Genomic DNA, 26854 nt, shown 5'->3' on the forward strand with positions numbered 1-26854 from the left:
CAGGTGTAGCAGCAGCAGCAGCAGCAGCAGCAGCTGATCCGAGAGTTCGGCGCAGCTTCCTGTCCTATTTTCAGTTTGACACCACGGACAACATGAGACAGCAGCAGCAGCAGCAGGAGTCACTCAGAGTTCACGTGTGTGTGTGTGTGTGTGTGTGTGTGTGTGTGTGGCTGAAGCTGAACTTGTCACCATAAACAAAAATCCAAATAAACCTCCTTATCTGCAGCAACACACAGGCTGACGGATACTCCCTCTTCAGTGAGTGTGTGTGTGTGTGTGTGTGTGTGTGCGCCTGACAAACGGGAGTAGATGTTTGTGTGAGCTGGACTGTATGTGCACATATTCAGTTTTTCCTACAGACTCCTTAAAGCGCTGAAGATCCACTTCATTTATGGATCCTGAAGGTTACAATTAGAGCTGCAAGGATTAGTCGATTAATCAATTAGTTGCCAACTATAAACGTAATCGACAAATATCTTGATGATTGAGCTTCTCAAATGTGAATATTTTCTGGTTTCTATGACAGTAAACTGAATATCTTTGCATTTTCTGACATTTTATGGACCAAACAACTAATCAATTAAATGAGAAAATAATCGACAGATTAGTAGGGCTGTAGTCAACCAAAGAAAATCCTGGTCGACTGAAATCATACATAATCTTCAACTAATCGATTAGTCGCGGGGAGGTTGGACGTAACGGGACAGAGTGAACTCAGCAGCCACACTCTTCCGGTTATGCTAACCCATTGTTGCTAACTTTGGAGCTAACCCCCTTCACTTCTCCAGCACTTGGGGAAACAACAGACTTTTTAGCATTTATTAACTGACACACTGTAGTCTGTACTGTACATTTACTGCCGGACTAACAGCTTACTACTAACCTTTTCCTCTGCTCCGCTCGCATCCACCGTCATTTCTCTGCCACTCGTTCTTTCCCGCTCGCTACGCAAACATACTACGCAATCACGTATTCCTTAACGGCGTTACGCTACCAGCAGTTTCCCAGGCAACGACACAGAGGTTGACTCAGGTACCGGAACAGCACTGCATAGAGACTCCCAAACGCTGTCGATTTCCGAAATAATGGATAATTGACGTTATTTTTGGCATTAAAAATATTTTCTTGGCCTGGCGGGGTTCTTGTGATAATAATAGGAGGAACACTGTTTCAGTAAACGCTCAGACTAACAACTTACCGCTAACCTTTTCTTCTGCTCCGCTCGCATTCACCGTCACTTTCCCGCCTCTCTTTCCCACTTGCTACGCAAACATACTAAGCACTGCCCTATTCCTAAACGGAGTTACACTACCGATATTTAGCGTTATTTTTGGCATTAAAAAATATCTTTTGGCCTGGCGGAGGTTCGTTGATATTGTTACAGGAGAAACACAGATTCAGTAAACGTTCAGTAACCGTTGAGTACCGTTGGACCCGGCAGTCTCCGTTAGGTTGGGCGAGTTCAAAGTTGTGAAAACAACGGGGGTGTTTTGAATACACCCCCGTTGTTCTCACAGGTAATTTGTTAGTCTGTTCCCCCGCCGCAGGAAATAATGGATTAATCCTGGAAGGCTGTTGATGTCGCACTTTTCTTCTTATGAGAGTAACACGGAGATTATTCGACCAGAGAGCATATCGACCAACTAATCGACCAGTCAACTGGGAGACTGCAGCCCTACAGATTAGTTAATGATGAATATAATAACTAGTTGCAGCTGTAGTTTCAATTATACACACAATATTGTGGTTATTTTGGTCTGATGGTCCAGAGAGAAACATCTGGACAACTATGGGATGGAGAACATCAAGAAGACATGTCTAAACAAACTAACGTCACCAAACTCTTCATGATGAAGTGACTCACTGACGTGTTCTTAATAGTTTCTGGATGACAACGGAGGAACAAGTTATATCAGGCTTTGTTACACACACAATACTTGTTAGTAGATCAGTTCATTGTTGGTTTGGATCCAAACATGAGAAGAAAAATATAGAAAATCATCATCATTTTGTCATTTTTTCCAGCATGAAAGCACTCTCTTTCTTTCTTCTTCTACTGAATCTACTGAAAAAACACTTTATATTAACTATTATATATGAGTGTTTAAAGAAAGAGTGTGTGTCGTACCTGCGCCGGTCCCTGCAGGAGCTACTTCCCTAGCGAAGAGTTCAAGAGCTTTCTTCTGTTTATGGTGGACGGCCATCCAGAGCACAGCCTCTCTAGAGCCCTGCACACACACACACATACATAACATATCAATCTGTTGTGTGTATCCACGTGGTGTCATTATGACTGAAACATACTTAAAACTGTTACTCAAAGTGTGTTTTAAAAAGTTTCCATGAACCTGTTTCACTTCCTGCTGCAGTAGAAGTTAAAGTAGAAGAAGAGGAAAAAACAAAAAAAAAAAGGGGAAGAGAGAAGAAGAAGGAGAGTGTGGGAGGTTGGAGGCGTGAAACAGGCTTAACTCCGACCCCGACCCGCTTCTGGCGGAGGAGAAACGAAGAAGAGAAACTGTGTCAAACTGGGAGAGAAAGAGAGTGATTGAGGTGAGGGAGAGTTTAGAGGCGTGAAACAGGGCTCGAGTGTGACCCCTGACCTGCTTTTAGTGTCAAAAGGGAGAAGAGACAGATGGACGGAGAGACAAAAAAAACACGTGAAAACTACAAAATGTCAAGCTCAAGAGCGTCACACGCTGCCCTCAGAGTGTCCTCTAAATCTGGTTTCATTTAAAAAGACTTTTTCTGTCATTGAGTTTGTTTTCCTCAGTGGTTTCCAGGTATTCTCTGTATAAAAAGTAGCATAAAACCTTTTTGTGCCTTCGGTCGGTCGGAGCTGAAGACTACGAGTTTGAAAAGTTTGCATTTATTTATTAGTATTTATAGTTTTGTGATCTATCTTGTTAATTAGTTCCTGGCTTGACTTTGGAACAGCTTTGTCTGCTCTCATTTATAAATAAAGCTGTTTGAATATAAAATGTGCAGAATAAAAAAGAAAAAGTTCTGTTTTTTTTTTAACTGTTTGCGGTGCGGCTGCTCAATATGAAGAGCTGAAGATGTTTCTACTGGAAAACGTTGAAGAGGATGCTGAAGAAGCAGGTGGAAAGAAAAAGGTGGAATTTATCAACAAAATAGCACCGAATGCGATAAAAATGCCTTAAAACTGAAGAAAAGAACTGGAACCAAACACCTGCTCAGGTAAGAACAGGCTGATTTAACCAGATGAAAAGGCGTCAAATCGTACAAAAAATAATTAACAACAGTGTTAATTTACTGCCGACATCACAGTTTTAACAATGATGTAATGATGTTTTTTTACTAATCAGCAGCTGATCAACCGTCAATGTCACAAACAAAACAACAACAGATGAACTGAAATAAACGATTTAACTCAGAAAACGACGGTAAAGTTGTTGGACTTCAACACTTTTATAATATTTCCTCACTTACAGCCTTCGTCTCGCACCCTTCCAGTCACACAAGTGTCTTTACAGCAGTGAGATCTTCATTTATTTTAAGAATAACTCAACGGACAAAAAACTGTTTATAATTTTTTTGGCAAATTCCACATAAATAAAATGAAACGGACCAATAGAAAACCAAACTTTACCTTATTTATAACTGATATTAACCTCTATTACAACTCTACAGTCCCAAAGACCCAATGACATCACTTAATTAACCCCTGTCCCTTTATTTATTTATTTATTTATTTTCCAGTGTATTATTTTGCTTTCAGTGAATGTAAATGGGTTTTTTTTTTTATGTCATAACTTTTTGTTCTTTAAACTTGTTTATGTTACTGTTGTTTGAGTTTGACTGTTATCAATAAAGTTACTTCAACCAGTATTCCCAGTTCAACCACAGAAAACGCGTTTCATTGCTTTCCAAACAAGCTTATTTACATCTGTCTTCTCAGTAAAATATCTCGTTAAGTTAAAAACCCAAAGTTAATAAAAGTAAATATCTTTCTGACGGGTGTTAACGTGTGTGTGTGTGTGTGTGTGTGTGTGTGTGTGTGTGTGTGTGTGTGTGTGTGTGTTACCTTGGCGTGAGCGTTGGCGCCGTAAGTGTCTTCAGCTCCCAGAACCTGGATGTTGACGGAGCTGAAATCTTCCAGATTCAACTGCTTAAATATACGCTTCGTCCTACAAAACACAAACACAGCAGTTTATTATAAATCCATAAAGTTTAGACAGAATCAAATCATCATTTTAGTCCATTTTTAAGCAAAAAAAAGCCAAACATTTATTGGTTGCAGCTTCTCAGATGTGAAGATTTAAAGCTTTTCTTTGTCATATATGATAATAAACTGAATTTCTTTGGGTTTCTGGTTGTAGATCAGACATGTGAGCATTTTTTATTAGTTTCTGATATTTTATAAGACAAGAAATGAATCGACACCGTTTGATGACGCTGTCTGCGGTTCGTCGGGCCTTTTCTGCCGCTCTCGGTCCTCCGACCGGACACACCGCCGTCGCCCTGAAACCGTCCATGTAGGTGGCACAAACCTGGAGAGAAGAGAGGAAGACGAAGACGACGATGACATTCTGCATCATCCAACAGTCGCCTACATAAACCTCAGAAACAAACACGTGATTAATGAGAAATAAAATGATGAAAACTGGAGGAAAAAAAACTTCACTGTTGAAATCCTGAAAATAAAAACATGCCGATGATGTCACTGACCTTGTAGTCATGTGATGGAGCGAAGCCTTTAACACCTTTGACCTTGACAGCACCTCCTTCTACGCCTGAAAACACACACACACACACACACACACACACACACACACACACACACACACACATTTAAACCTCAAACATTTAGTCGATCATGACCAAGTTAAACATAAACTATTCTGATGATCGATTATACACGTATGACACAAAAAACACCAAAAAACTCTCAGCTTTCAGCTTCTCAAATGTGAGAATTTGCTGCATTTACTTGTCTTTTATTACAGAAAACTCAACATCTTTGAGTTTTGGGCTTTTTGGTGGAACAAAAACAAGACATTTAAACGTCTGACATGTTTTTTTCATGATTTGATAAAGAAAAGAATCATTAGTTACTTACATCTTATTGTATTTAACATTGCAGCTGTCTCCACCAAAAGCATTTTTGACTAATTGGCTGTTATAAAGAGAGTGAATATTGGACTTTCATTCACCAGGTGGACAGAAACACGACTCCACATGAATGATAATGTTGCTCAGTAACTGCTGGATGTGGAAATAAACAACTGTTTGCTAACAAGTTCAACATGTGAACTTAAAAAATAATGATGTTTCCTTCTGTCAGTGTGTTTAAAGATGATTCCTTGCAGGAAATATCTTTAAACACACTGACATATTATGTTTTAAGTTGATATGTTGAACTTGTTGGCAAATAGTTGTTTATGTCCACATCCAGCAGTTGTTATAAAGTACCTGAACATCTTGAACCCGGGACATTTCAAACCCTGAACTGACCTCAGAACCAGGACAGTTTCTGTAGCTGCTCTGTGACATATGTGAGGAAACAGAGGAAGACGTTTTAGCCTTCGTCCCCCACTCTGCCCTCTCCTCAGTCTCTCTTTCTCACCCTGACAGCTGCCTCAATGTGCTGAAAACATCATGCAGCACTTTGTTCACCGCGGCTTGAGCCAGACTACAGACTCTCCACTGGTTCATCTCCAGTTCATGTTCCGGCTCCTTCATGGTAAAAAAAATAAATGGCGGGTCATGAAGTGGTCAAACAGGGCTGAGGAGTTCAACTGAGGCGCAATTTGACTGAAATATTTACATTTTTAGCAACGACAGAAGCTAAAAGTTCACAGCCTCCCCTTTTGAAATGAAGCTTTCTGGTGCAGAGCTGATCCAGAACTCCCACACTGTAGATGAGCCAGCTTCAAACAGAGGCTGTACTGGAGCTCAAAGCTAACATCAGCATGCTAACACACTCACAGGTATAATGTTTACCATATTCACCATGTTGGTTTAGAATGTTAGCATGCTAACACGCTCACAGGTATAATGTTTACCATATTCACCATGTTGGTTTAGAATGTTAGCATGCTAACATGCTCACAGGTATAATGTTTACCATATTCACCATGTTGGTTTAGAATGTTAGCATGCTAACATTTGCTAATTAGCAATAAACAGAAAGTACAGCTGATGGGACTGTCAGTAAGTTTGCAGATATTTAGTCATAAACCAAAGTATTCCACAAAATGAAGACGTCAGTAGGTTTCATCCTCTGGGGAACATGAATGTCTGTACAAAACTTCATCGCAATCCATCGAATAGTAGTTGAGATATTTCAGTCTGGATCAACACATTTTCTGACGTTTTCATCCATAGAGCCGTGCTGCTAGCATGGCTAAAAAACCATTTAACTTACATGAAAAACGTTATGAAATGATCTGATCACAGTCCAAATGTCTGAGAGTTTACTATTCATGCTTGCTCCATAACTTTCTTGCTTCTTTTGCTCTTGCTGACCCACTTTCAGGTTACATTTTCATCAGTAAAGCTGCCAGCAAACAGACGAGGAGGATGAACTCATTCCTTCTTCACAAAGATATACGTTCACGGTGGAGAACCGGGTCATGTCGGGGTCGTAGAAAAGAGTTAGCGGCCCCCGTTAAGTGTCGAACTCGAGGGAAATATTCAGGAATTTAAAGTGTATACATAACATATATCACTTGGCAGCGATGTGAGAGAACATGTTGTGCCTTTCTCAACAAATCAATTAATTAAGAGAAGAAGTGAATAAAGAAAAGTTGTTATCAGTGAAGAAGAGTTCAGCGGAGGATCAGGGAAGGTTCATTCTCTGATGACGGACACATGTTTAGCTTCAAGAACTAAATGAAAGTAAATCATTAATAGATGATAAAGAGTTTATTGGAGGTTCAGAGGAGGGTGAAGGGTTCATTCAGGGGTCAGAACGAAGATCCAGACGCGTTTGTTTACGGTTGCAAGTTGAGTGTTTAAAGGTTATAAAAACAATCGACAGTTCAGCTTGTGGTCATGTCCTCACTGCTGACAGTGTGTGTGAATGTGTGTGTGTGTGAGGTACCTGGCACTTCCTTGAGGACCACATGGCTGAAGTCACAGATGACGTCAGGCAGCAGGTATCGCCGCGGGTCGCCGATCTCGTACACCAGCTGTTCGGCGACCGTGCCGAAGGAGACGAGGCCGCCGGTTTTGGGCGGTTTGGAGAGAACAAAGGAGCCGTCGCTGGAACACTCCACCACCGGGAAGCCGATGTTGTCCCTGTGAGGGGAAAGTTCACAGTTCAAGCACTTTGGTTTCTAAAAAACGGAGCGAATAACCCTTCAATACAGGAAGTCATGGAGTCTCTTCTTCTGGTGTTTTCATCTATAACCTGTTTAAGGATCCATTTACAGTAGCTGTTTCCATGCACATGTTTAGCTGATAATCACATCAGAGCTACTGTAAGTCTTCAAATCTTATTAATGGAGCAATAATTTCAAAAATGACCACAAGCACACTTATTAGAGGGGCTTAATTCAGAGGTTGAGACCAGAATGACTCATTGAAAACAATGATTGACTCTGTATTTCTGGAGAGAAGTTGAGGCTTTTTGAATGGGAGTCAGTTGGAGCAGCTAGCAGTGACACTTTAAGATACTTCAGTCTTAAGACATGACAGCTGCTGCTTGATTTTTATTCAAGTTATGCATAAAAAACCTGAGTGGAAATGACTAAAAACTTGAAAGAAATCTCAAAACACTGCAATAAAGTTTTTACATTTAGCTGAGGCGGAAAATTCGGTGCATCGATAAAAGCAAAATGTGACAAAGTGCAAATGTAAATGATGACGTACATGAATCATGTGACTTAAGCGTCACTGAAGAGCTGAAAATTTAGTTTCAAGACCTGGAAATTAACTCGTTAACATCGTCAACATTCAGTGTTTCGGTTGCTTCTCACCAGTCGGGGACTTTATGCCAGTCGGTGAAGATTCCTCCCGTACTCTGAGCTCCGCACTCGATCAGGTGACCTGCAAGACTGAAACAAGAGAGAAAAAACATGATTTATTTTCTTTAAGTTTTAACATTTGTTCAGAATTTCACACATATGTAAATATTAATCGCCTCAGATATGAAGAACATTTAAATTTTGATCAACTGTCAAACAGAGCGACACAGATCTGAAGATGTTGATGGTTAAACTGGAACAAACTATAGAAGAGTTCAAAGTTTTACAGTTTTGGTTAAACGTTTAGATTTTTATGAATTAAACACCACATGTGCCATTCTGTCAAATTCCTACATTATATTTGAGTTTTTTCATACTTTATGTTTGTTTTTTTATTCTCCCTTTGGCTTTTATTGTGGCTCATTTTGAAGTTGTTGCTTCATGTGAAGGATTTTGTCACATGCACCACAAATAAAAAATTAGTCAAATTATATTGCAACATGCAACTTTTACGCAACAGAGATTATTGTGAAATTCAAAAAGTCATGACTTTAACAAACGGATGAACCCAACAGTGTCTGACAGCAGCTGAAGAAGAAAAAACACCAAAATTAGTAGTTCGAGTTCAAAGGTCTTCACATCGATTTTCACTGACAAAAAATAGTTTTAAAGTAATTCTTTTCACTAACATGGTGCATAAATTGTGACCTGACAAGAGACTGCAGATGCAAATTAGCTTTAAGCATCAAATGGTAACGTTTATAAATATGTTTTTACATGGTCTCTTGCAAATAAAGTGAATAAATAAATAAATGATAAATGAGGAGGAAGTGTAAGTGAGGGGGAGTGTGAATGGCATGTTTCCTGTGCGTGTGTGTGCGTGTGTGTGTGTGTGTGTGTGTGTGTGTGTGTGTGTGTGTGTGTGTGTGTGTGTGTGTACCTCCCAGCTGCCAACAGATCATAGTCGTTCTTCTCCCATCCAAACTGCAAGAGATAAGAAACCCAGACAGATGTTACATTCCTGAAACTGTGTCTCATGCTGAACATTAAACACACACACACACTCACACACACACACACACACACACAGCTTACATTAATAAACAGACATCAAGGCTGCCACTTCACATTTAATCATCCCACACTTTGCAGTCAAAAATAATGTTGGCATGTTTTTTAGATGTATTGTTAATAGTTTTTAATATTAAAATGAAAAAAAGGTGTTTGAAGAAATATCAGAAACACTCCTTTCCAGCTGAACCGGCTGGAGGGACGTGTCGGTGTCTGTGTTTGATTGACAGCAGCTGGAGGGACGTGTTGGTGTCTGTGTCTGATTGACAGCAGCTGGAGGGACGTGTCGGTGTCTGTGTTTGATTGACAGCAGCTGCAGGGGTGTGTCGGTGTCTGTGTTTGATTGACAGCAGCTGGAGGGACGTGTCGGTGTCTGTGTTTGATTGACAGCAGCTGGAGGGGCGTGTTGGTGTCTGTGTCTGATTGACAGCAGCTGGAGGGACGTGTCGGTGTCTGTGTTTGATTGACAGCAGCTGGAGGGGCGTGTTGGTGTCTGTGTCTGATTGACAGCAGCTGGAGGGACGTGTCGGTGTCTGTGTTTGATTGACAGCAGCTGGAGGGGCGTGTTGGTGTCTGTGTTTGATTGACAGCAGCTGCAGGGGCGTGTCTGTGTCTGTGTTTGATTGACAGCAGTTGGAGGATCGTGTCGGTGTCTGTGTTTGATTGACAGCAGTTGGAGGATCGTGTCGGTGTCTGTGTTTGATTGACAGCAGCTGGAGGGTCGTGTCGGTGTCTGTGTTTGACTGACAGCAGCTGGAGGGTCGTGTCGGTGTCTGTGTTTGATTGACAGCAGCTGGAGGGTCGTGTCGGTGTCTGTGTCTGACTGACAGCAGCTGGAGGGTCGTGTCGGTGTCTGTGTTTGACTGACAGCAGCTGGAGGGTCGTGTCGGTGTCTGTGTCTGACTGACAGCAGCTGGAGGGACGTGTCGGTGTCTGTGTTTGATTGACAGCAGCTGGAGGGGCGTGTCGGTGTCTGTGTTTGACTGACAGCAGCTGGAGGGGCGTGTCGGTGTCTGTGTTTGACTGACAGCAGCTGTGTCTGATTGACAGTGTTTGATTTGCAGAATTTCAACAGATGATTGGAGATCAGATAGTTTCTCCAAATAATAAGCAGCAGCCCTCAGAGCCTCAACAGACAAACATTCATATCAAACGTACGGTGTGCATGAGTGGCCCCAGAGCCACAGCGCTGTCCACACAGCGTCCCGTTACCACGATATCCGCTCCGAGATCCAGACAACGCCGGATAGGAAGAGCCCTGCACACAGAGAGAGTTTCAGTTGAGTATATTGTGTTTCATAATATTATATTTTGATGTGCATCATTAGCTGCACTGAGCAGTGAGTCACAGCTCGGTCAGGTTGAGGCAGGAAGGACAAAACTGTTCTGGAGTAAATGACACACTGGTGCACTCATAGCTGTGTGTGTGTGTGATCATAGTAGTGTGGTTGTCAGCAGCAACAGAAATTCTATATCAGTGTTGCTGATGTATGTTTGGAAAGCTTTGGATCAGTCCAGCTCACCCTGTGGTCACCTGAGTAGATGGTACCTCCCAGTCAGGTGAGGCTGAGGAGTTAAAAGACCAGTTACTGGTCAACTGTAATGGAGTGGAAGAGAGTAGGTGGCAGCTTGCTGTGAGGCTGCAGATTTTATTTGTTTGTTGGAGGGGCGTGTCGGTGCCTGTGTTTGATTGACAGCAGCTGGAGGGGCGTGTCGGTGTCTGTGTTTGACTGACAGCAGCTGGAGGGTTGTGTCGGTGTCTGTGTTTGACTGACAGCAGCTGGAGGGGCGTGTCGGTGTCTGTGTCTGACTGACAGCAGCTGGAGGGTTGTGTCGGTGTCTGTGTTTGACTGACAGCAGCTGGAGGGTTGTGTCGGTGTTTTCTTTGCCTTAAGTTATTGGTTGAACTTCTCAGAGTTCATTTTTGCCTCCATTTCATTAATATTTATATTAATAAATATCACTTTTTTGTGCACATACTGCAGCCTGCTGACCTGTTTTTTGTAACATCCCTTTAAAGGTTTCCAGTGCCAATTACCATCTTCTGCTCTTCATGTGAGGTGGCGACGCAACGTTTAGTATTTACAGACAGACAAGTTAGGAAACAGTAAAACAACTCTGTGTTGGAGTGTCCATACCCGAGATAAGCATTCATACTGTGGAGTGTTTTAGGCAACTGTTTTCTGCCGCTGTCGTCAGCCATCTTTACCTCAGAGAGGCTGTTTCTCTGAGAGGAGAGGAAACAAGAGAGGAGAGGAGACGAGAGAGGAGGAGGATTATACTGACAGCTTAATGTTTGGAAATGTCTAAAATTAAAAAAAAAAAAAAACAATAGTGATGATGATGATGATGATGATGATGATGCCTTACATGGGGCATGAGGTCATCGCCGGTCACCACAGCAACCTTGAGGTCCAGCCCGGCCTTCTTGATAACTTCCTCTATGGCGGCAGCACACGCCAGAGGGTTCACTCCACCTGCGTTACTGACCACACGGATACCTGCGAGGTGGGGGGGGGGGGGATGTTTGCATTTAACTGTTGCTATGGAAACTGACACGTAAACATCTTTTTTTTTTTAAAAAACACTCACTTCAGTCATGTCTCACTCACCTTTCTTGTGAATGTCATGAATGAACGGAGCCAGAGCGACCTGGACAAAGTCTGGAGTGTAACCCAGATTCTACGAGACAACAGCAACAAAACAAGCTGCTCATAAAAGACCTAAAAAAACTGAACCTGCATCCATTTTCATATTTAATAAAGTAAAATAAACACGACACACTGAGCTCAGATTTTAATAATGCTTGTAGTGACCAAACTCTTCATGATGAAGGAACATGTGACCCAGTGCAGCGGTGAGACTCACTGATGGGTTTTTATAAGATATATCAGCTTTGATACAAACACGATACATGTTAGTAGATCAGTTCACTGTTGGTTTGGATCCAAACATGAAGATTTGTCTTCACATTTTCTTGGAGGCCGAGGTGATGTCTTCTTCTTCTTCTGATATTTGTTTGTTTTGTCCAAACACGGTAAGAAATCCAATCCAACTGTCTTATTAACAGATGAATTCACAGAGAGCGTCTGTCTCTGAAAGAGACGACTGACTGAATATTCAGCGATTATTTGTACCTGCATCATAACACATCCATCACTCTAACAGTTGTCCTCTGTCCATTCAGAACTCTATCTATCTTTTAAAGGTTGAAGGGCGAATCACAGCTTCGCCTTCATTAACAATCTGGGAACCAACCGTTGACACAAAGTCTCACACTCTGCACTCAGCCAGAGGACAGTAAAGACCTGATATAAGACACATAATCAATAAAACATAAGAGTGTAAATATCCTTCACACGTGACAAAGACAAACTCCACTTTCCAAACATTTGAACACGTCCAGAGTGAAGAGAATAACAGTTTGACTCACAGGCATCTTGGTCTTGGCGGCGGTGAGCAGAGACATGGTGATCTCACTGAGGTAGTCAAACACCAGGAAGTCCAGCTTCCCGCTGTAGATCAGCTGAGGCACTGCGCACACGCACGCACACACACACACACACACACACACACACACACACACACACACTTTGAGTACATATTGCAACCAAAACTACTTTTATTTCAGATTTTATCATGTATTTTTATACTGTGATACTTCTATTGAAGTCAAAGGTCTCAGTTCTTCTTCCTCCGCTGGGAACAACAACCTGATGTTAAACGAGTCTTTGATTTATTTCTGATTTGTTCTCACACCAGAACATTTTATTATTGTTAATATGTGTCATGATTGTTGTTTGTAACACCACAATGTGATATTTAGTTTTCACAATTTTAACAAATCCAAAGAAAAAACCTCTTTTTTTTCTCCTTATCAATGTATTGATATAACTAATTAAATATAGAGCTGCAACAATTAACCGATTAGTCGATCAACAGAAAATTAAATATTTTAAATCTCCTCTTTCTATTAAATAGACACGGAGATGTTGTGGTGAAGTGATAGTGCACAGCAGTCGCCACCAGAGGTCACCAGTAGGTCTCTACTGGTGGACGATGGTGGGGAGAACAATGCCTCTGGCCTGTTCAGGAGTATTTTGGAGTATTTAGTCCTGGTGATAATGGTGAGCCAGCCGAGCTGTGTGCATCACTTACCTCGAGACAGTTGTGTCTAAAGAGGGAAACATCTCCCACACATCACACTCATCAACTTGTCTAAGCGGCTTCTTACATGTGAATATTTTCTGGGTTTTTTTGGTCCTCTGTGACAGTAAACTGAATATTTGAACATTGTAATCATTAACTAATCAGTTAATCAAAAAACTAATCCACAGATTAATCAATGATGAAAAGTAATCGTTAGTTGCAGCCCTAATCAAATATATACACATATGAAAGTTTTCTGGTACAAACCTTTATTTTCTGTTTTCTTAAAGGAATTTGAAGTTTATGTAAAAATATTATTAAGTCTGTAATAATTGAATTTTTTTTCTAATTAATTTTAACCAACAATCCTGATTGTTTATTCTTTGGTTCCACATTAACTTTTAAATAACCATCATGGACAATTTAATTTTTCTTTGTATTGTATATTTTTATCTTGTATTCCTCTGTATATCTGCGTGTTAAAGGACACGTTCACCGTTTTTCAAGTGTGTCTTAAAAACAGCCGTTTTCAACCAGTGGCTCCATCTAGTGGGCCGCTGAGACAGTGCTGCTACCAACTGGTTCAAATTTATTTTGGTTAATTACCAAGTTCATTAGAATTCACATAAATAAAAAAAACTTCCAAATTAAAATGTGTATAATTTCAATGACCAGTTAGGTTTGAATATATAATCACAACACATCGTCAGGTAGAGACGGACGTGTTTCGCCACTGTTAGCTAGCTAGCTAGCTAGCTTCCTCTGTGGATCCTGCTTCAGAAGACACGTCTCTATCAGCTGAGATGGAAAAAGGAAACTGATGAAGCTTCACAAGTTGACCTTGTTTCATTCTGGATACTGGCTGCCGGTCAGTATCCCTCTCTGTTGCCTTTCACCACCTGTTTATGTGAGTCAGGGGTTTCAATTGTGATTTCCACAAAATCAAAAGGCAAGGAATGAACTGAGAGCAGCTTTGAATGCTACTCTGCATGTCAGCCTCTCATTCATCACACACCGTGACGTCATCTCATTATTTCCCAGAAGCCCAGGTGTCTCACTGAGGGAGGGCAGAGTATTTATTACAGTTATTACAGCTGACAGTGACATAACACATATTTACAGCCCAGTTTTTGGTCATGTTATGTGTTTTTTTTTTTACATTTATTTGGGCAGGTGGTCCTCAAAAATGTTTTAACAATCAGAAGTGGGCCTTAAATTACAAAAGGTTGAGAAGCCCTGTGTTAAAACAGCAGTCAGGTGTTCATATAAACGTCCTGTAATCATTCCTCCTGTTCATACCGGCTATTAAAAGATCCCCTTCAAATGTGCTTTCAATGTCAGTGATGGAGGCCAAAATCCGCAGTGTGTCCACACAGTCATTTAAAAGTTGATGTGAAGCTTCTATTCAGCTTCATCAGTCTGAGTTAGTCATATCAAGTGGATATCTGACACATTTACAGTCTTTTTAGCAGACAGATAAGCTGTTGAACTGTGTATTTGCGGTGTATTCATCCTTAACGTACCTGAGACGGCGGTGTCCCCCCAGAACCCGGAGGCACAGCCGATCCGGACCGGTTTCGTCCCGGCAGAAGTCGCATAACACCTGGAGCTGGTTTTATTCATATGGTTTATAGTCGGTGACACATTAGCAGAAGAGCTAAAGTGCAAAAACCTCAAGTTCAAACGCAAACTGACGCACTTCTCTGCGCTCCTGCCGCGCGACAAACGCGTGACGGCTAACGGCGCGTTGCGGAGAAAACGTGGAAAACTAGACATCATTAATACTGTTTTTATTTAAAGTGGAAAAGTTTTTTTTTTTTTTAAAGTGAGCTCTCCACTCTGACAACTTCAAGGTGCGCTGGTCCGTCCATAAAAACAGTCCGACAGGAAACACGTCACGGAAGAGCGAGTGCTGCCAGAACTCGCGAGAGGAACAAGCAACCATATAAATACAGACAGGTGACAAATTAAAGGAAAAACTGGTCCAGGTCTGAATGCTTGACCCCTACAATGAGGGGATCTGGTGGCTCTGTTATACTTTGGGGGGCATTTTGCTGGTTTGGGTCCACTTGTCACCTTAGAGGGAAGGGTCACTGCTAATCAATACAAAGTAGTTGTGAGTGATCAGCTTTATCCTATGATGAAACATGTCTATCCTGATGGGAGTGGTCCCAATTCACAGGACACGAGGGGTCACTGAATGGTTTGATGAGTATGAAGATGATGTGAATCATATGTTATGACCTTCACAGTCACCAGATCTCAACCCAGCTGAGCACCGATGGGAGATTTTGGACCGACGTGTTAGACAGCGCTCTCCACCACCATCATCAAAACACCAAATGAGGGAATATCTTTTTGAAGAATGGTGTTCATCCTTTCAGAAGAGTTCCAGAGACTGTTGAATCAATGGCAAGGCTGAAGAACTCCACTTACAGTCATGGTGAAACATCAACTTTTGACAGGAAATGAGAAAGGAAGTGTTATGTTTTTTCCCCAAATCACTAAGAAGTTGGCTTTTTGGATAGATTTTGGAGATAATTTTTTCAATAGGACAATAAAAATGAATATGTATGATTTGAATGCTACATGGTGCCTAAATACACATTTAAATAATCAACAGAATTGTCATGTTTTTTTATCTTAACTGATGATCTTGTAACATACATTAGTTTCAGCTTCAGAAATAATTCACCTTTTTAAAAACATTAAACGTCGATACATATTTCCACATTTTTTCACTTCTAGTTTGGGTTATTTTTCTTCAGACTATACATGTCCACCTACATAAGCAAGTAAACTGAAGTAAAACTGAACTGTGGATTTGTCACATATAGTGTTACATGTGAAATTGTTGTTTTCACATTTCTCATGTAAAATACCTGAAAATCACGTACTTACATTAAGTGACTTGATCACATGTCGAGTGTTGTTCACGTGATCTGTTTTTTTATTTATGCCATATTACATGTGAAGATCTCACAAAATGTGAAGATCTCAGAAAATATCTGAAATCACATTTGCTTACATCATGAGAATTAATAACATTAAATGTTGTTTCATGTGATATTACATGTGAAATAATATTTTTTTTATATGTGATTTCTGACATTTCGCAATATGATTTATAATATGGTTAACCACATGTGCCTACAAGTCAATTTATCACATGTGAAACAGATTTTTCTATATGGAAAAATTTAAAACACCATGTGAGAAAATGTTTGAATGTAAAATATCTGGAAGTCAAATGTTCTTACATTGTAAGAATAGATCACGTTAAATGTGGCTTCATGCAATATTACGTGTATAATAGTGTTTTTTATATGTGATCTCTTACATTTCACAATATGATACACATTGTGATAAACAAAGTGAATTTATCAGGTATGACATACTGTTTCATATGTGACAAATTTAAATATGCCTTTTTGTATCATCATTATGATTATGATTATTATTATTATTATTATTGTTATGACATTTACAAGTCTTCCTCCTCAGGTTCTGCCTCAGCCCAGTTCAGGTGATGGCAGTAAAGTGCAGGTTGATTCAGCCAAGAAAAAGGCCTTTATTACAGTTCTGGTCATACAGGTAGATCTGCAGTATGATGTATGTTTTTATCATCAGGCCTTTAAATTGCTGCTGATTTACATCAACCAAAACAATCTGATTTATTGTTGAAATTATTCAGATCTCTTTCAACATAGACCATCTAGTGTTCCAGAGGTGAATGATTGTCATTGAAGGTGTGTAGGTGTGTGTCCGTGCAGGTAATGATGGTGTTGAACTATCTGCCCATGACGTTGACGGTGCCCCTGTGAGGTCAACTGTCAGGCCAAAATAAATGGATAATGATGAAAACATGATTGTTTTTGCATCATGCAAAGAGCCTACAGTGCTGCCTATTTTCCTCACACGCCGACAAAAACAACACAGAAACCAACAGTGATTCATCATTATTCTGACAGCACACCTGTTCACAGCAGACAAGTTATTGTTTGATACAGAAACACAGATATCAGAAACAAACACTGCACACAGGGTTGGCTTCTTTTACTTCTTGGATGCACAGACACAACACAGCTTTATCTATTACCAGTGATAGATAGGCCAATGACAAGAATAAAGCATACAAAGGACTTACAATTGAGCCTTGTGGTGCACCACAGATGTAACATGCATTAGAAGAAGAAGCCTTGCTTAAGGTAGTGGACGTGCAAGGCAAGGCAGGTTCATTTGTACAGCACATTTCATACTCAAGGCAATTCGAGGTGTTACATAATGCATTAAAAACAAAGAAATGAAAACAGCACAAAAAACATTAAAATGCAAATTAAAAAGAACAGAAAATAGAAGAGAGTATAGAATAGAATATAGACATCTATTAATTGATTTGTTCAGTGTCCTTTCAGAGAGAATCTATGGGCCTCTAGTCCACTGGTGACAGAGCAAGGTAAACCAAACAAGGTCACCAAACTGCATCAAGGGATGCTGTTCTGTACTCACACACATTAATGAGGTGTTCATTAGTTGTTGTGCAACATGCAAAACAGTCCCGGTTCTGCTCATTTCCCACACATACATCAACCACAGTATATCTGTTCTGACAGGACACCTGTGTGTTGCAGTCAAGCAGGACACAAGCTCATCAACTTGGAAGATCAAAGAAAAGAAAATACAACTGACGAGGTTAGTCTCTTATAATGCACTAAAACATTTATATTTATTTCTGGTATTTTAAACAATTATCTAGTATAATATGATGTATGATACCGTCATAGTTTAAAAGGTGACACTGAGTGAGTGTAATGTCTCTTAACTTCTGCTGGTTGGCCCATTTTTCTTGACTTCTTATGTTTTGTGTTTTTATCTAAACTATCTACTGTTTATCCAGCATGACTTCTCAATCAGTCATTTCTATTTACAAAGGGTGCGACTAATGATTATTTTCCTTAACCATTAATCTGTTGATGTTGTTCTTGATTAATAAATTAGTTGTTTGGTGTATAAAATGTCAGAAAATTGTGAAAAATGTTGATCACTGTTTCCCCAAGCCCAAGATGACATCCTCAAATGTCTGGTTTACTCTCGACCAACAGTCCACAACCCAAAGATATTCAGTTTACTGCCATAGAGGACTAAAGAAACCAGAAAATGGTCCCATTTAAGAAGCTGGAATAAGATCATTTTTTGTGCTTTTCTCAAAAATGACTCAAAACCACTTCACTCTACCTTTCAACAAATGTGTTCAGAATGAATCTTTCAGGGTTCGAGACAACAACTTCTGCTGTTTGTTGGAGTAGTAAAGGGATATTTATGTCATGATTACAGTTCAGTTTGAAGTCAGGACCTGTTTTACATTACATGCCAGAGTATCTGCCTTTACCCAGTAGTGATCTACTACCATCGTTTTTTGAAAGGTATTGTAAGGCGAGGGATTGCTGTGGAACTAAAAACTGAGTTAGTATCCTGACATGGCTGGATAAATGTTATTGATAGCAGAAATTGTGAATTTATATCATGAAATTGTCAAAAAATTTGATTTGGATCATCATGGTGAGCAGTGTTCCAAAGTTGTGTTATTGACATGTTTTGTGTTGTTAGCCATGGGTACGCCTACATTCAGGAGTCACCTGATACTAGTTTTGCTCAGAATTGGAGGATGTGTTGTGTGGTATTAGTTCATTAAACCATTGTAACTTTTGTGCAATACTGTTGGAAATATTGTCATCATCAACACAAGTGATAGAAAAGAAGATTTCCATTTCTTTTCTTATTATAAAGCAGGTCTAGGTGTCATATGAATACAGTGAAAGTATCAAAGCGCTCAGTCCACTGAGAAATGCACACAGCATCATAAATGATCAGTGAGTTTTACCCAGAGCCCTGGTTTTTACCTAGTTACAGTAGGCTACAATCAGTTACCTGTGATTGGCCTGGACATGAGTCACTCAGAGAACTGCCAGCCAATCAGAAGAGAGAGGCATTGACCAGACACAAAACAGCCCAGATCAGGCTGAGTGAGACACATGGACTCCATCCATGGCTTGTACAGATGTAACCAGGTGCTTTTTGACCATAACAACACAAAAATGTTTGTAAATTACCACGAAAATGAAAATATTAAACTGGGAAATGGGCATAATATGACCTCTTTAACTATTTTGCCTGTTCCAAATGCACTCAGTCAGCCAGATGTTTTCAGAAAGTGACGAAGAAGACATTTCCCCTGTAACGTCAGTTACTGATCCAAGCTGGATCAAAGTCAGCCAGGATTAGCCGTACGTCCTCCTTTCTTACAAAAAGGACATGTTATTGCACTTACTGTGCATCCACCTATATCCATAAAGCATTCCTGAACCCTGAAGCTGAGTTTTTATGAACTGGATGACATCTGCAGGAGCATGAAAGTTTTACAAAAAGGTCTGTTATTTTAAAGATCTCAGAGATAACACAGTGTTGTGCTCACAAGCCAAAATCTGAAGTATATCCACATATCTTAGTCCAAGCTCAAAATAAAACCTTATTAAATCCAAGCGATCCACAGTGAGGCTGTACGCAGGACATGAAACTGGCATGAGGCTGAATTCTGTTAAATTGAGAGCATGAATTAGTTATTTTTTTCTCCATGGCTGCTCCCGGGTTCTGTACTCCCTAACTCTACTTTTTTATTCTTCTCGCTCTCTTCCACAGGTCATGTCTGTCAGCTCATCCTCCTCCCTCAATACCACCCTTGACCCCTCTCCCGTCTCATCCTCTAACTCCACTGACTATTTATTCTACTTAAGATGCCATGACTCCTTTGCCAGCCATGTCATGTACACCACCTACACCTTCATCAACTTCATCTTCCTCTTCCCGCTCTACATCCTCATCCTCTACATGGGTTTCCAACAGTGGAGGCATCAGCGCTCTGTACCAGCAAGGACAGCAACAAGCCACTCTGACATCTTCACCTACCACATGGTCCTTTTGGAGATTTTTGGTGTTTTTGGATCAGTCAGCTATACTTTTGGCTACTACAACAATCTTAAGCATTTGTTAATATTGGGGGTGTATGTATTTGATATGACCTACTCTGGACAGACTCTGTTTCATTGCCTGACCTGTGCAGAGCGCTACCTGGCTGTCGTTCACCCCATCATCTACATGCATCTGCGAGTAACACGTGGGGTCCGCATCAGAAACATCAGCATTGCGTGTGTTTGGCTGCTCTGCTTCGGATGGATGGGGGTGACTGCATTGTACCTGCCTAATTCCCCTACAACCCCATTCCTCTCCTTCACGGGTGTCTGCCTAATTGTCATATTATTCTGCTGCATTTCTGTTCTCAATGTTCTGACTCATCCAGGGCCGGGGGAGGTGGGCGGGAACAAGGAGCTGGTTGCCCAATCAAAGCAGAGGGCTTTCCACATGATCAGGGCCATAGCAGGAGTGCTGCTGTTGAGGTTTGTCGGGCTTCTTGTTTGTTTCAGCTTGGAGAAATTTGTGATCCTTGGTGAGGAGGATTTGTGTTGGCTACTGGATACTGGGATCACACTGACTATTCCCAGCAGTCTGGTTCTGCCTCTGCTGTTTCTCCACAGGAAAGGAAAACTAGCATGTTGTAGGCACAACACAGATTCAGAACAAATAGCCAAGTGAGATTAGCATTAATTACAGCAAATGAATAAAGAGGCACCTGCACAGACTTCAAATATACATTATTTTCTATCCAAGATCTTCAGGTCTTCAGGTCCACTTGTTATGACTAACTCAGACTGCTGAAGCCTCATATAGGCTTCAGATAAACTTTTGGATCCATTTTTGCACAGAAGGAGGACTGTGGATTTGGTCGTCCATTTACATTATAAGTGCATTATGAAGGGATCCTCTAGTGGTCAGTGCGGACAGGAGGAATGATTACAGCAAGAAATATCTTTCTTAATGTTCATATGGGCACCTGATTTTTGTTTTAAGACAGACTTAGACAGTTGTGAACCTATCCTTTAACTATATCTTTCTATTGTTAGATGGTGGCTGAGAGTTAGCAGCTGGATCTTTGTGCTTCTCTGAAGTTGTGGTCCAAGACAACAGGAGGCACATTTTTGTGTCTCTCATTCATATTCTTTCACATTTGCATAACACAATGAAATCTATATTACCTTCTAATTTCAAGCTGTATGGCACTTAATGTGGGGTTGCCAAATTCCATAAAATTGAGAGAATTTGTTGCTTAAAGAAAACCGAATCTTCTATAAATGTGTGATGTTTATTTGTGCAAATTTCACTGCTGGTCTGTTTGTGCAGCTTGTTTGTATTCACCCCAAACAGCCGACTGTACAGACTGTAGTAAGCAATGTCACTATGTGTGTTGACTTAGTGAAATGTTTAAACATTTTCATTTTGCACTCACTTGTTGCCTTCATTTGTGCTGCCAAGACTAAATTTGCTAAGCTGGGTATTTTAGGTGGTTGCTAAGGTCTTGCTCTTGTGATGTTGGTACTGTAGCTGCTTGGATGCAGGTTCGCTTGCAGGTTGTGGTTGGTTACTGTGGTGTTGCTGGGTGATACTTTTGTCTTCATAATAACTTGTAAACATCATTTTACATGGAAGACATGACAGTTCCTTCGATTCCTCCTTGAATTTTGATTTGAGATGCTCTTGGAATCATATTTGGGGTACTATCTGGGACATTTATATTTGAGATGATACATATTTATAGATGAGGTATTGTATATTTCTTTTTGCAGTGCTGTATATTTATGTTTTGAGGTGCTGTATATATTTATATTGGACTTTCTGTGTATTTATGCAACTTCACTACTCAGAGAGGTCGACTCTACATTTTGTTCCTTATATCGTAAATTTAAAAACAGATTCTAACAAAAATAAAAAGCTTTGCAACTTTGCTGATTGTTAATTACATACCCTGAATATATTTAATGTATTTTTTTACTTATATTTATTTGTTTTGTGTGGTTTCTTGTTTGTGTTTCTTTCCTCTGGGTTCTTATAGATTTCATTGTGCTTCATTCGATAATGATTATTTGAAAACAAGTCCATACAAGTGGACTGTGGATTTATCACATAAGATGTTACATGTTAAATTGTTCTTTTTACATGTGATGTCTTACATTTTTCATATGAAATACCTGAAAATCCCATACTTACATTATATGATTTTATCACATGTAGAATGCTGTTGTGATAAACCACATGATCTTTTTTATTCCCAAGTAATATTACATGTGAAATAGTGTTTTTTACACATGATGTCTTACATTTCACATGTGAAATATCTGAAAATTAGATAAGCTTGCATTATGTGACTTTATCACATGTAGAGTGTTGTTTGCATTGTGATAAACCATGTGTTACATGTGATATATTTGAAAGTCACATGTGAATTAGGAAATAGGATACAATGTGTAAAAGTTTGTGATGCACTGTCTAGTAACATGAAGTGCACAATGGGTGTTCCACAAGGGTCAGTGTTAGGTCCCCTATTATTTAGCCTATATATTAATGATCTCAGACTCGGCAGACACCATTGTGTACACACATGCAAAAACAGCTGAGTTAACTGCTGCTAAGCTAACAATTGCATTGGAAAGCATCACACATTGGCTTCATCAATCATGTCTGAGTCTAAATGTAAACAAGACAAAGTGTATACCATACCATTTCGTCACACAACATTTGGGCAGTCAGCATTCTCTGTAAAAGCCAAAACTCAGTGGAGTGCCCTACCTGATGATATGAAGAGCTGCAGTTCCATCAGTATGTTTAAAACCAAATTAAAAAGTCTGCTAAAAGCTACTCAGCTCTGTAACCACTGACTCTACATTTTATCTCATGGTCTTCTCATGAAAACAAATAGTCTTGCTTTTAATTTGACAAGCCTACATTACTAATTCATAGTTGACATTGTGGGTGTATGTGATGTGCTATTGTGTATAGCTTTGTATTTTGTATTATGTGTCCTGTGTGTTTTTTGCTGTGTACTGTTTGTTATTGTGCTATTATATGTTTTAATTGTTACCTGCCGAAAGGACTGCAGATGAAAATAAAGTATAAGCTCACTCTGGTACAGTACATCAAATGGTAACATTTATGTTTAACACTGTACATGGTCCCAGTAAATATATAAGACAGATTGTAAATGCACCGTGCTAACCAACCTAACAGCTAGCACTATGGTCAGCTCCACCCCCTCACCCAAATATGGTCACTTCTGGCTACAAAAATCAAACATGGTCAAATCCAAGATGGCGATGGTCAAATCGTTAAACTTGAGGCTTCAAAACGGCATTTCACAAACCAATGGCTGACGTCACGGTGACTACTTCCATATTTTTTTACGATCTATGGTTCTTACATTGTAAGGATCTCATCTTCAATGTTGCTTCATGCAATATTACATGTGTAATAGTGTTTTTTATGTGATTACATTACATTTAACAATTTGATTCAAATTGTGATAAACAAGGACAAATTTACAAACATGAAAAAGTGATAAATTCACATATGCCTATTTGTATCATCATTATGATGATGATGATGATGATGATGATGATGATAATTAATGTTATCATTGTTATGACATTTACAAGTCTTCCTCCTCAGGTTCTGCCTCAGCCCAGTTCAGGTGATGGCAGTAAAGTGCAGGTTGATTCAGCCAAGAAAAAGGCCTTTACAGTTCTGGTCATACAGGTAGATCTGCAGTATGATGTATGTTTTTCATCATCAGGCCTTTAAATTGCTGCTAATTTACATCAACCAAAACAATCTGATTTATTGTTGAAATTATTCAGATCTCTTTCAACATAGACCATCTAGTGTTCCAGAGGTGAATGATTGTCATTGAAGGTGTGTAGGTGTGTGTCCGTGCAGGTAATGATGGTGTTGAACTACCTGCCCATGGCGTTGACGGTGCCCCTGTGAGGTCAACTGTCAGGCCAAAATAAATGGATAATGATGAAAACATGATTGTTTTTGCATCATGCAAAGAGCCTACAGTGCTGCCTATTTTCCTCACACGCCGACAAAAACAACACAGAAACCAACAGTGATTCATCATTATTCTGACAGCACACCTGTTCACAGCAGACAAGTTATTGTTTGATACGGAAACACAGATATCAGAAACAAACACTGCACACAGGGTTGGCTTCTTTTACTTTTTAAAAATGGATTTATGATTAATAACATTGAGATTAATTTGTATACACAATACATACATACATACATACATAATACAGAAGAAAGTAAAGATCCACAGCATACATTTCTTTATCCATATTTCCATTTCATGGCTTGAAAGAGAAAAGAAAGATAAATCTTAATGCATGTTGCGTGTTTTTTCAAGTGTGAAGTCCTCTTTGGATGAGTCAGCTAAGTTATGTTCACTGTGCAGATATTATTATCTTTTTATCATTGAAAAATTGTGCTTTTTCAATGTATTGTATTTCAGTTTTACTTCTGGCACCATGGCACTCCAGTTTGAAGGATTCTTAAAAATCGATATTTTGTACTTTTGAGTATGTTATTTGTGTATTTCATGATAAATGTTTTTTTTTACATTTTTGAGTCTCATTTACAGTTATTTTTAATTCTAACCTTCATGGCAGTTTTAATATTCCAACTTATTTTTTATTACAGACTTTGATGCATTTGGCATATACCTTTTACAGATTATAAATAGCGCATTACTCATTTTTCAAACCCTCTTAAAGACTCAACCTTAACAACTACCACTTTCCAAATTACCTCTCTTCTTTGACATCTCAGCGAAAATAGTCTCATCTAAGTTATTCATGAATAATTATGACATTGTAAAACTTCATTCTGGCTGTAAGTCCCAAGACAGCACAGACACTGACGTCCTGCATGATTAACAATCTTCTTGTTGCTTCTGATGGAAGTGACTGCTCCATTCTCATACCCCCTTGACAAAACTCACCACAGCATTTTACTTAATCATCTTCAAATGTGTGCTGATGGCCCCGATACTCTGCCCTAAATTTAAAATTGTCCTTGTTTGTCTGTTGCTTTAAAAAAAAGGTCATCTTCTGATGCTTATTCACTTGTGGTGTGCCACAAGGCTCAATTTTAGGTCCATCATAGTTTAGAATATAAATACTCTCTTTTGGGTACATTTTTGCATACATTTGTTTTCGCAAATATCCGTTGTTATGCAGACGACACCCAGCTTTATCTATTACCAGTGATAGATAGGTCAGTGACATGAATAAAGCATACAAAGGACTTACAATTGAGCCTTGTGGTGCACCACAGATGTAACATGCATTAGAAGAAGAAGCCTTGCTTAAAGTAGTGGACGTGCAAGGCAAGGCAGGTTCATTTGTACAGCACATTTCATACTCAAGGCAATTCGAGGTGTTACAAAATGCATTAAAAACAAAGAAATGAAAACAGCACAAAAAACATTAAAATGCAAATTAAAAAGAACAGAAAATAGAAGAGAGAATAGAATAGAATATAGACATATATTAATTGATTTGTTCAGTGTCCTTTCAGAGAGAATCTATGGGCCTCTAGTCCACTGGTGACAGAGCAAGGTAAACCAAACAAGGTCACCAAACTGCATCAAGGGATGCTGTTCTGTACTCACACACATTTATGACATGTTCATTAGTTGTTGTGTAACATGCAAAACAGTCCCAGTTCTGCTCATTTTCCATACATACATCAATCACAGTATAGCTGTTCTGACAGGACACCTGTGTGTGGCAGTCAAGCAGGACACAAGCTCATCAACTTGGAAGATCAAAGAAAAGAAAATTCAACTGACGAGGTTAGTCTCTTATAATGCACTAAAACATTTATATTTATTTCTGGTATTTTAAACAATTATCTAGTATAATATGATGTATGTGTATGATACCTTCATAGTTTAAAAGGTGACACTGAGTGAGTATAATGTCTCTTAACTTCTGCTGGTTGGCCCATTTTTCTTGACTTCTTATGTTTTGTATTTTTATCTAAACTATCTACTGTTTATCCAGCATGACTTCTCAGTCAGTCATTTCTATTTTCAAAGGGTGCGACTAATGATTATTTTCCTTAACCACTAATCTGTTGATGTTGTTCTTGATTAATAAATTAGTTGTTTGGTGTATAAAATGTCAAAAAATTGTGAAAAATGTTGATCACTGTTTCCCCAAGCCCAAGATGACATCCTCAAATGTCTGGTTTACTCTGGACCAACAGTCCACAACCCAAAGATATTCAGTTTACTGCCATAGAGGACTAAAGAAACCAGAAAATGGTCCCATTTAAGAAGCTGGAATAAGATCATTTTTGTGCTTTTCTCAAAAATGACTCAAAACCACTTCACTCTACCTTTCAACAAATGTGTTCAGAATTAATCTTTCAGGGTTTGACACAACAACTTCTGCTGTTTGTTGGAGTAGTAAAGGGACATTTATGCCATGATTACAGTTCAGTTTGAAGTCAGGACCTGTTTTACATTACATGCCAGAGTATCTGCCTTTACCCAGTAGTGATCTACTACCATCGTTTTTTGAAAGGTATTGTAAGGCGAGGGATTGCTGTGGCACTAAAAACTGAGTTAGTGTCCTGCCATGGCTGGATAAATGTTATTGATAGCAGAAATTGTGAATTTATATCATGAAATTGTCAAAAAATTTGATTTGGATCATCATGGTGAGCAGTGTTCCAAAGTTGTGTTATTG

The 26854-nt window shown here is 39.5% G+C and overlaps 1 protein-coding gene across 1 annotated transcript in view; it reads right to left on the bottom strand.

The window, feature by feature from the left end:
* The window catches only part of lratb.1 (lecithin retinol acyltransferase b, tandem duplicate 1), a 33796-nt gene extending 18756 nt beyond the window's left edge, over window positions 1–15040 (bottom strand). Inside the window, exons 1-13 of the mRNA XM_044341985.1 lie at window positions 14675–15040; window positions 12436–12536; window positions 11615–11684; window positions 11373–11503; window positions 11141–11229; window positions 10161–10260; window positions 8872–8915; window positions 7944–8021; window positions 7067–7263; window positions 4690–4754; window positions 4405–4511; window positions 4046–4148; window positions 2129–2228 (exon numbers count right to left, since the gene is read on the bottom strand). Of these exons, the coding sequence (XP_044197920.1) occupies window positions 2129–2228; window positions 4046–4148; window positions 4405–4511; window positions 4690–4754; window positions 7067–7263; window positions 7944–8021; window positions 8872–8915; window positions 10161–10260; window positions 11141–11229; window positions 11373–11503; window positions 11615–11684; window positions 12436–12536; window positions 14675–14930 (1441 nt within the window). The 5' untranslated portion in view covers window positions 14931–15040. The remainder of the gene's footprint in view (window positions 1–2128; window positions 2229–4045; window positions 4149–4404; window positions 4512–4689; window positions 4755–7066; window positions 7264–7943; window positions 8022–8871; window positions 8916–10160; window positions 10261–11140; window positions 11230–11372; window positions 11504–11614; window positions 11685–12435; window positions 12537–14674) is intronic.
* Between the last annotated feature and the right edge of the window lie 11814 nt (window positions 15041–26854).

Source organism: Thunnus albacares, chromosome 22, assembly GCF_914725855.1.
Source record: "Thunnus albacares chromosome 22, fThuAlb1.1, whole genome shotgun sequence".
In the NCBI taxonomy this organism is placed as follows: Eukaryota; Metazoa; Chordata; class Actinopteri; order Scombriformes; family Scombridae; genus Thunnus; species Thunnus albacares.